An 11,584-nucleotide genomic window follows, 5' to 3' on the forward strand; every position below is an offset into this window, starting at 1 on the left:
TAAGTTTGGTAATTCTTATTTGATGTTGAGAATCAAACCTTAACTAATAATGACATTGAAATAGTGAGCAATTCCAATTCATCACATAACCCAAAAAAAATGATATTGAACATTAACTCAGAACAAGGATGAATGAAGATGAACCCAAGAAAAAAATCAGCACAAACCAATGAACAAAAATGTTATAGAAGATGAACTCAGAACAAAGGTAAAGAACAAAACTGAAAGGAATGATCTACGAGAGTTTAAGTTTTTTTTTTTAACTGAATAAGTGATGATTTTTTGACTTAATTTAGATTTTTTTAAGTGAATAAGTGATGAATTTTTGGCTTAATTTAAATTTTAGCCAAAAATGTATTGTGAGTGTGCGATTTTGGCTCTCCATTTTTTAGTGATTTGACCTCTTATATTTTCTTCTTTGGGATTCGATAATCTCCATATTTTCTTCTTAATTTGTGATCAAAATTCTGCTCTTCTCCCATCAAAAATTGCTCGCTCCTAACCAAACTTTCGAAAATATCTCTACTTAAATCATGCAACCTACGTGAGTTAACTCGTGCAGGATTTATAACTAGTGTGACTTAAGTCACGCAGTGGTAATTACGTCTTTTCAATTGGGAGCTTGCAAAATCAGTTGGGAGAATAGCAGAATTCTTGTGATCGAGGGTTGTTTGGATTGAGCCTGGGGTGTGCCCATATAAGCTCTACACAAAAAAGTAAGTCTATTATTTTTCCCATCCTATTAGTTACTCACGCGTCCTATTTTTTCCCTTTAAAATTACCCTTTGCTTGACAAATACAATCTAAACCGCATTTCGGATTCTATTTGTCGAACTGCTCTTAAATTCGTCATGAATCCAAATGTATGTAAATATACGATTCGGATTGTAATAACCAAACTTGAAGGGGAGGAATGTTTGAGTTTCTATAATCTGAAATCTTCCAATACATAGGTTTGCCCCGAACCTAACAAAAGGTCACCACCTTTTTGACTAAACACTCCTTATATCTCCAAAAAGACACCATTTTAAACGAAAACGTGATTTGAAGTGGAAATCTGGTCATCAAAAGGGCGTTTTGCATATTAGTTCGAATTTTACAAGCCGAACTCCTAACAATCTAGTTCAACTTCTATAATCTGAATTGAGTTAGTACAAAAAAAGCTCAGTTTTCCTAACTTTGTTTTTGCATTGTTTCAGTTATAGATGCACCCATTGATGACCCCTTCCCCCCCTCCATTTGCACCTGACATTGAACCTCATATTATGTTGCCGACCATTTCACCTCAAATTTTAGATGATTCAAAAAATGGTAAATTCGAGGATCCCCCACCTCTAGTTGATATTCCTTATGGCGATATGAAAATGGATAATGTTTCTCCACTTGTTGTACCTGCACCTGATGCTGCTCTAGTTGGTGAGCTTGTAGTTGTTTCTATTTATCAACGAGAACAATTTACCGCTAAAAGAAAGTTTGGATCATAGAACGAGTTGTTGGGGTGGGTTCGAGAAGAAACAAAGAAGATAGGATTTACCGTTGTTATCGGTAAATCAAATAATGGTGGAAATTGCCGAAAAGTATTTGTTACATTAATATGTTAAAGGAGGTCCATATCAGAGTACAAAAAGTTATATTTTCAAAAAAGTAATTAAAATTTTGTTAATGGAAAATTGTCGAAACTTACAATTTTAAAAGTGTAATTGCTTATTTACTTTTTTTTTTTTTTACTGAAACAAAAACTAATTGCACTCTCTCTCTCTCTGCCATCCCTGTTCAATTTCTTCCCAACCCTTTGCCGCGACCACCACAATCCCTGTTGCCGCCGACGCTGTGACGTTCTCTCACTCTCACTGTCCTCACCTCAATTTCTCAATTACCTCACAATCGATTTTGGTGAGTTTTTTGTTTTTTTTTTCCTGTGCAATTTGTGAGTTTTATTTACATGGTTATTGTAGTGGAGATTGGGTTAGGGTTAAGAAGAATTTTTGAGTTTTATGCACATGCTTTGTTGATAAAGAAGGTTGTGTTTAGTGTATTCATACTTTTCATATTACTTTGTTAGACTCAATTGGATTTGCTTATTTGCTTATTTGAATTCCTATGAAATTGGTTGGGAGAGATTATTGAAACAATATATAGCATGTATTGTTTTTATTATGAAGTACAGATGCTCCTTATATTAGGCGTGTCCATGTGTTGGACACCTACATTTGTAATTACACTGAATTATGTGATTTTTTTTAAATTATTAGCTGGGTGGCGTGTCAGTGTCAGTGTCCGTGTCTGGGTCCGTATCCATGCTTCATAGATAGTTGTAGTGTTATTAGTTTCTACTATAATTGATGATGATAAGATCCCTTGATACATTATGGTTTTTTGTCCTTTGATTTAAGTTAATTTATTATGTTTTTAGAGTAACAGTTGGCTTCGGATGGGGCAAGCATGAGAGATTAGGATATATCTGCTTTATCTTTTGTTTATGAAAAGTTTTTTGTGAAGAATCGATTCTGACCAAACACAGAAGCTACAAGACTCTGGTTTGTTAGGATTAAGAAGGTTGATTCACAACCAGCCCTTTGCATGTCTCATTTTGGATAAATTAGTGTTTTCCCTTAATATATGTTGGGTTTAGAGTTTAGGGTAATGGGTGTGTGAAATGAATGTGTTGATTCATTGGATAGGGAAGGGAGGGTAGTGGATTTTAAATGTTTAGGGATGATTGCTATTGATTCTGAACATGATACTGATTTGTATTAACAGAGTGAGCAATTTCCTGTTTTGTGTGTTATTCTGTGTGACTGAATTTTGAGGGTCCATGGGGGATGATAATTGGGATTTGAGCGTTCATTATTATATATCTCTGTGCATTGTTTATTCATATGGTAGTTTAGTTTTTCGTGAAGATGATTACTATTGATATTGAATCCTATTCCCATGAATAAGGTCGACAGCAAGCGTGAACCCCCGCCCCAACAAACAGACGTGATGTCAGTACTGATGGTAACGAGTTTAGGCGACATGGTCATTGATCTACACACCCAGAAATGTCCCTTAACCTGCAAAAACTTCTTGAAGCTTTGCAAGTCAGTTTTCTTCATCATTCTTCTCTCTCTTTTTCTTTCTTCTTTCATATCATTATCTTAACATTGTTTTTGTTATTAGGATTAAGTATTACAATGGGTGCTTATTTCATACTGTTCTAAAGGATTTCACTGCTCAGACTGGTGATCCTACTGGAACTGGCACTGCTGGTGATTCTATCTACAAGTAATATTCCCTAATTCATTAATTTCTTTTACTCTTTTTTTATTTTTATTTCATAATTGTGTTTTCTAGGGTTGTTAATTGATTAATATTTTAATATGAGTTTGTGTGTGAAGTTGAGTTAAGTTTCTGATTTTTATTTTTATTTTCAGTTAATGTTAAAATGTATTTTAGTTTGTTATTACCTATCAAGTATGAACACTTACATGTCAACACCAATAAAATTTTGAGAAAATGACATGATTAAATGTAATCACATCACATGTGTTGTGTCGGTGTCAAACAGTGAGACGCGTATTCGATATGAAGTGTCAGTGTTACAGATGTTGTTACTGGTTGACTACTACCAGCTAGCATCTCCAAATGCAGTGTCTTAGTAGTAATAAGACTTTTTTTAGGTGAGTTGGATCCTAAGAGCTCACGGGTTAGAAAAAGTTTTAGGTTTTTGTGGGAATTGAGTTGAATCCTTACTGTAGTAGTAGTCTTGTATTACTGGGGTTTATTTATTTGATAGAGAATTCGACTTTAGGACCAATTTTTAATTTTTTTTGTCAAGTAGCCTAGTGGCTAAAAATTCAATTTTTTAAGTTGAATAAGTGGGGTGGTTCGAACCCTGACCCCTGCATATAAAATGCAATGTCCCTATCAACTGAGCTACTCACGGGGACTCTAGGACCTATTCTAACATGGATTGTAAATAAAAAAGTCGATTATGTGGGATATTTTTGGATTTGAGGAGGGAGAGACAAAGACATTCTCATAAATTGTCGTGAAAGGCGAAATTCCCTATAATATTTATTCACTGTTTGAGTTTGTATTTCAATGGTACTCGGCTTTTCAATGAAGGGATCTCGGTCAACAATAAAAATCTTGTTTCTTATCTTTATGGATTTAACCTATCTATTAGGATTTAGGACTTGTGTAAATTGGCAACTCTCTGCACTGGAGACATGGTATTTGATATATCCTCTATCTGTATATGATATACTGTAAATCACTAAATTCACAATACAGAATTCTGAGATTTTTCCTTTTTCTTGCTACTAGTTTGTTGGATTATTGTTTTACATTGTATAGGGTGCATCAGATAAGAGTGTGAGAGCATGAGAAGTAATCTTGATTGGAAAATTTCTGACTTGATATTGTCATTTTGTTCAATGGCCTTCTGATTTTTCAGGTTTCTTTATGGGGATCAAGCTCGATTTTTCAATGATGAGATTCATATTGATCTAAAGCATTCTAAGACTGGAACTGTTGCCATGGCTAGTGCAGGAGAGAATTTGAATGCTTCACAGGTATGGCATTGATTTTGGTGGCAGCTTGATGATTGTTTTACTGTTACTTGATCAACACGTGTTCTTTCCTGACAACCTTGTATAAAGTATGAGTAGTTAATGCATCAAATAAACTATTTTTTCACTTACTATTCTTTTTCTTTTTCAGTTCTATATAACTCTGCGTGATGACCTTGATTACCTTGACGGAAAGCACACAGTAAGTATTCTAGGCGTCCTTTCCTTGCTTTGATTGTTTCGCAGGGTACATGGGCATCATTGCATTGATTTACCTAGTTCTTCACTTTTGGGTCATTTAAGCAATGTATTACCCGATTCTATTTGACATTAAATACTAATTTCATTATTTTAATGTCATTTGACTTTTAAATATATAGAATGAGAGAAAGTGAATTATGGAACTGAAAATGTATTTTCTGATTGGTAGCTTCAGAGAACACGAAATTCATCTTACGGTGCTCTTAAACTTGTTAAACAAGTCCTAACAACTCTACAGTTATGCAATTGAACCTTTACAATATAGAGCAGATGTGCATTTACATTTTATATAATAAAAGCATATAATAGAAGCTTGACTAATTGAAGCAGCTATCATAACAAAAGCAACTTAGCTATAACTTAACTCTATCAACTTTTATACTGTTGAAGTTATTTGTTTGGTTTCTAAGGTATGCCATCCCTGCAGGTTTTTGGTGAGGTAGCTGAAGGATTTGAGACTTTGACTAGAATTAATGAGGCTTATGCCGATGGAAAGGGAAGACCATTTAAAAATATCCGGTCAGTACTCCTTTTTTACTACTAATAAATGTGGATTGAAAGAGGTATTTTAGATTTTGTCTTTTTGAGAAGAATGTAATGTATTCATCTTGCATTCCTTGAACAGAATCAAGCACACTTACATCCTGGAAGATCCTTTTGATGATCCTCCTCAGCTACCTGAGTTCATTCCTGAAGCTTCACCAGACGGAAAACCTAAAGATGAGGTAAGGAAGGGTTGATTGCAGAATTGAATTTTATAGCTTGTAACCAAGCAACGTTTTCGAATGGATTATATTTATCAGTGATCCTTTCTATTACGAGATCATTAATTGTGAGAATTGAGAAACTGAGAATGACTCCAATTGAAAAAGAAAAAAAAAAAAATCACTGACCTCATTTTTCTTAACTTGATTACACGAGCAAATCCACGTCTTATTTTTTCAGACACATTTTAAAGCAATAAGCTTGAAGTTACATTAGTTAAGTTTGATAAATGTGGGAACAATTCCTTTTATGGTTGCCAAACCAGGGAGCAAATCCACCAGAGTCTTTTTGGGAAGGGGATATTGGAGGGGAGGGGAGGGGAGGTAAAGGCTTGTTTTTCTTTTCTAAATCATACAAGCTATAAAGTGTTTCTAAAATTGAATGAAGTGTGATTGAATTGTTATATGACAATATATCATGGTATTCTTTCAATTTTTTTAAAAAAAAATCTCAAATATATATTGAAATATATTGACCTTGCCCTCCAAAATCCCTCTCCCTAAGAGGGTTTTCCTGATAGATATGCAGAAGGATAGGATCATATGAGAGCTATTCAGCTAATTTACACCGATTAATTTGTTTAATTTCAGTACTTTATTTTTTCACCTAGTTCAGGAGGGTAACACACCCTCCCCTATTTTTTGTGAAATGTGATATTACAATTTACGAATTGAATTATATATGCTGTCACTGTATGACTAATTTGGAGATGAATGACAACATCATCTATATATTGGATGAATATGTTGGGTTTACTTTTTATGTATTTATTTATAATCATATATCAAACATTATAGTGAATATTATTTGAATTTTATAGTCTTCAGTAAGAACACCTGTTTGAACTTCAAAGTGACGACTAAATGCAATTTTACTAGGTTGATGATGAAGTCCGACTTGAAGATGATTGGGTGCCTATGGATGAACAATTAAACCCAGGAGAACTTGAAGAGGTTATTAGATCAAAGGAAGCACATTCTAGGGCAGTTGTGCTTGAGAGTGTAAGTATATGTTGCACAAAATCATAGTAGTTTGTGATCTCTTATCTGATTATGATTCCTTTGTTTAACTCCCTTTCTTCCTTATTTTAGATTGGGGATATTCCAGATGCTGAGGTTAAACCTCCGGATAATGTACTTTTTGTCTGTAAATTGAATCCGGTTACTGAGGTGGGTAATCTTTTATGCTCTGTTATGGATCTGTATAATTTCCTTCTTTACCCATTCATATTTACCGAGGTAGCATTCAATGTTTTCTTAACAATTAATGATTTTCTCTTTAAAATACAGGATGAGGACCTGCACACAATATTTTCACGCTTTGGAACTGTATCATCGTGAGTAATACTGAAGATTTTACTTGTTAACACATTTAACAATATCATATTGTATATTGTACATACCGTTGTCACCTAAAATATTTGATGATAGGGCTGAAATCATTCGTGATCACAAGACTGGTGACAGTTTATGCTATGCTTTTATAGGTCAGTATGTAGGTCCACAATCTGTTTTAAATTTATGCAATTTCAAGTTCATCCAGAAATTTATAATTCTCAATTGTTCAAATTATTCCATTTTTTTTGTCATTAAATGGCCTTTTAGACTTATTAGTGAGAATCTGCATCTTCCTAGTTTTAAGAGGAATTAAAAGGTTATTGTTTGAAGACTTATAAATATCTTATATTATGTTAAGATTCGAGCGTATCTTGATATTATGTTAGAGTATCTCAAACCTACCCTGCAATTGTGAAAGGGGTATTTACTCTTGTTATTCATGCAATCAATGTTATCTAATGCTTATTGCATCATGACAGAGTTCGAAGACAAATTGGCATGTGAGCAGGCATATTTTAAGGTATGATGGAGATCTTGACCTGTTTTTTCCCTAAGTAATATCGTCTCTCTTTTTCTGGACAGTAAATGACACTGTTAGCTTCATGCACACCAGACATTTTAGTAGGTTTATTAGTTCCTTGATAAGCTTATGTATAGCTTACATAATCTTCCTTGGTTAGTATTATCCGTCTTATGTAATATTGCATTTATCTCCTAAACAACAACAACCAAGACTTATCCCACTAAGTGGGTTTGGCGTATTTATCTCCTAAAGATAATGATAATTTCACCATTGTTTAATCTGCTTGCTTAGCTGTTTTATTTGTTTTGTTATCCTGTTTCAATTTGGATTGGCCTTTTGGATATATTGGATTGCGGAGTTGTTATTTTCTTTTGTAATTTTTAGTTTAAACTTACAATTTCAACTACATATACATAATTTTATTTAGATTAATAAAAAACTTATTTTTTCTTCATGGCCTCCTGATATGCAGATGGATAATGCTTTGATTGATGATCGAAGGATACATGTGGATTTTAGTCAAAGTGTTGCCAAACTCTGGTCACAATACATGCGGAAAGATAATAAGGGTAATGATATGACCGTAAGCATTTGTTTTATACTTTCATTTTATGGCATCATACAGAATGCTAGCCTATGTTTGGTTGTCAACGATTGAAACTAACCCTCCATGTTGATACAATAATTTATGACTGCAGGTGGTGGTTGCTTCAAATGTGGTTCCACTGATCATATTGCTAGGGATTGCACCGGAGATGGTACAATGAAACAAAGCACAAAATTTATCATGAAGGACAATAATGGCCAACGGGGTGGAGATAAAGCAAGGTATGTACTTCTGATTGCATATGTCTGTCTTTTACTGCCTGTGATTATGTCCGTTCTAACAAACAACCACAATTTCATGGTGTAGATACGAAATGGTTTTTGATGGAGATAGCATAGAAAGTCCAAAGAGAGAAACGAAACACCAGCGATATGAAAGGGGTGACCGATATGATAAAAAAGGTAGGAAGGAAAATTTTAAAGATGATAGTCGTAGAGGTCGTAGGGATCAGGAGATGGCAGGCTCGAATAACAGAGATAGGTATCACGATAGAAGCAGAGGGCTTGAAGGAAACGGAGATGATAAAGCGGGACTGGAAAGAGGTGCAAGAGATCCAGATTTTCATGCCGACAAGAAAGACATAGAAAGGCATATGGGAAGAAGACATAGAGACGATGACTACCGACGGAAAGATGAGCTAGACTCGAGAAAAAGAGACTTGGATGATAAATACACAGAAAGACGGGCTAGTCGAGATGATAGGAGAAAAACAGATGACAACCATTTGGATAGGAGGGACGACCGAAATTATAGGAAGAGAACTGAAGACAGTGGAAGGCAAGATGTGAAGGTTGATTCTGGAAGAAGAAAACGAAGCCCAGATGGTGATGATTACAAACGTAGAAGGAATGATGAGGATTACAGAGAAGATGTGAAGATTGATTCCGGACGAAGAAAACGAAGCCCGGATGATGGGGATTACAAGCGTGGAAGGGACCATGAGGATTACAGACATAGGAGGGAAGGTCGTGAACATAGGACATGATACCAGATCTGATGACTATCCTCATCCTCTAGAAGGCATCACGGTGATCATGGTGACACGATATGACTGTTGGTGTCATCATATCCTAATCATGCACAGAACTTGGTCAATGCAAGTTTGAGATAGAGTTTACTACAGTGAAATCAAACAGTACGTTTTGTTTTCTTCGGTTCCACCAAACTTTTTGTTAGTGGAATCAGAAAGTTTTGTTTATTTAGCTCTATGCCGTATTTAATATTTGGAACATAGATTAGAAACTCATGTCTAATATTTTGTCTTGTTTTTTGGTGTTTACCAATGAACAAAACTTACCTGTTGTAGCATAGGGGTGTTATAAGTATTACGCTCCAGTAAAAAAACATGAAATCAAGATTTTAAGCACAGATATGCATACAGTTGTAGACTGTTATCAACAGTTATAAAGGAAAACGGAAACTACCACCCAAATGGCATGGTTTCACAGTGATTTTCTTTGAATGGTTATACTGTGAATGTTCTTTTTGTTTCTTTTCCTCTGCTTCCGGTGAGCAAGTAAAGCATACTATTATTGATGAATGAGGAATAATACGGCTCACATGGATGCAAATCATATTATTTAACTGCGGGATCTACAGGTTGTTCCAATCACTCCCGCTTATGCTCAAGGTATTTCTTTTGGACGCATCAGGTAGCCGCTGCCTAACTCCTTGACAAGGTCAATCTTCCTAACTACATGGCGCTCCCTCTCCATGGAGGGTGGAAAAAAATGAGGAAGTGTCCCTTAGAGAGAATGCCCTATCTTCTGATTGCATTGTACCCTTTTTTTCCTTATGAGAAATGAGAAAGATTTTTAACATAGCAAGTGTAAGAGCTATTTCAATCTTTATTTGCTAAAAAAAAGAAGTTGGGTTCTTTCCTTAATATACAAAATTCCCTTCTAAAGTACTCTCTCTGTTGTTGAGGGAACTCCATTGCGTTTGTTGGTCATTTTCTTCACCATCTTCAACATTTGTTTATCATTCATTATTAGTTGCACTGTCATCTTCGTGTTAGGATTTGCAACAACGTAGGTTTTATTTTTTCTCCAAAAATTATTAAAGGTTCCTCCCTATTTTCCAAATGGTCACGAAGTAGTACTACAATGATCATTCTGGATCTCTCTATGTTGAGACCCTCTCTAGGGTTGAATATTCATATCATGGTGGCTTCTAGGGTGTGAAATACCTTCATGTAGGTGTGAAACAATTTTAGTATTAGATTCGGAAGAGTTGTAAGATGTTACAAAATATGAAGAGTATCTATAAAATAAATTTATACGAGTATTTTCAGCGTGTTTCTTTGACATTTAACTGTTTCAACTAAATTTCATACATGTCATGGATCCATATCTTCTTCTGCTTATTATCTCATCTCATCACTCCTGCGCTATTTTTCACGGTTTGATCAATCCGATCAATCCAACTGTTAAAATAATAAATAAATAAAAAATATTGAGCTATAATCAATTATACGAGCATTTGTTTTAAAAAATTATTAAATGAGTTCTAACTAACAGTAACTTTATATCATTAAATTGTAACAATAATTTATCTATTCATTCATAATTATCTAATTTTTGAAATATTATATTAATTCAATTATAAATTATAAAAAAAAATATACTATTTTTAAATTTATTGTGCATGACAGAGGGGGCGAGAGAGTGTAAAAACTAAAAACACTCATCTTTCAGCCGACTCAAAATGAAAATCATAATATCCCCTTCCAAGCGACACCATTTTCCATTTTTTGTGTAACCTTCCAAACCGAGCCTAGCTTCGTAGCCAAATCCCGCATCATGTAAGGCTTATCGCCCTTAACCAAAGTCAGACTTCCCCGGAGGGCATTCTGACAGTCAGCTAAACCCTTTGAGTATTCTTCCTGCCCAATTATAATACAAAGCGCATCACCTTTGATGCAAGGAATCGGAAGGGGATCGTCATCAGGCGGAGAACCCCTTCCACCAAGTGTCGCTGCAAAGGACCTGTGAGGAACCGTGACAATCTGAGAAGAGACTGTGGCATTCGGAGAAGAGGGAGAAATCCGTGTCGTCACAAATGGTGGTCACCGACACCGCAAGTGCAACCTGCCAATCAAACATGGCGAGGCAGGCTGTGTTGTAACCAAACAGATGTGAAGAATCAAACAAGAAGAAAACATGTAGAAATAAGAAACAGTCTTGCAGGGAAACTCTTTCGGTGATCAAAACCGCAAAACCCTAATGCTTTCTTCAATTGGATACCACAAGTTGGCGATGCCACCAATGATTGCAAAAAAGTCAACAAGTGTGGTTGAAATGTGATTCTTTTGCAAAGATGCAATCACGTTTGTAGCCACCGAATGAAAGATGTTGTAACGTTTTCGAATTGATGGAACAGCAGTACTGGTGGGCGCTCAAGCTAGGAAAACCGTAGAAGAGCCAATCTCATACGTTAATTAAAATCTAACGAAATTTTCCAAAAAAAAAAAAATACATTGTTTATAATTTACACGAATTAGCGCAGTAAGAAGAGCGAACACCTATAATTTTAA

The 11,584-nt window shown here is 35.0% G+C and overlaps 1 protein-coding gene across 1 annotated transcript; it reads left to right on the forward strand.

Moving 5' to 3' along the window:
- The first annotated feature begins 1,737 nt into the window (after positions 1 to 1,737).
- Positions 1,738 to 9,511, forward strand: LOC11433733 (peptidyl-prolyl cis-trans isomerase CYP59). The gene is made up of 15 exons (XM_003620407.3): positions 1,738 to 1,893; positions 2,944 to 3,083; positions 3,163 to 3,267; positions 4,442 to 4,559; positions 4,708 to 4,758; positions 5,245 to 5,336; positions 5,443 to 5,542; positions 6,461 to 6,583; positions 6,674 to 6,751; positions 6,872 to 6,918; positions 7,013 to 7,068; positions 7,399 to 7,439; positions 7,915 to 8,011; positions 8,141 to 8,270; positions 8,356 to 9,511. The coding sequence occupies exons 2-15, from the start codon at positions 2,986 to 2,988 to the stop codon at positions 9,032 to 9,034; spliced, it is 1,815 nt and encodes a 604-aa protein (XP_003620455.2). The 5' UTR covers positions 1,738 to 1,893; positions 2,944 to 2,985; the 3' UTR covers positions 9,035 to 9,511.
- Positions 9,512 to 11,584: the final 2,073 nt, after the last annotated feature.

This window comes from Medicago truncatula, chromosome 6 (assembly GCF_003473485.1).
Source record: "Medicago truncatula cultivar Jemalong A17 chromosome 6, MtrunA17r5.0-ANR, whole genome shotgun sequence".
NCBI classification, from domain to species: Eukaryota; Viridiplantae; Streptophyta; class Magnoliopsida; order Fabales; family Fabaceae; genus Medicago; species Medicago truncatula.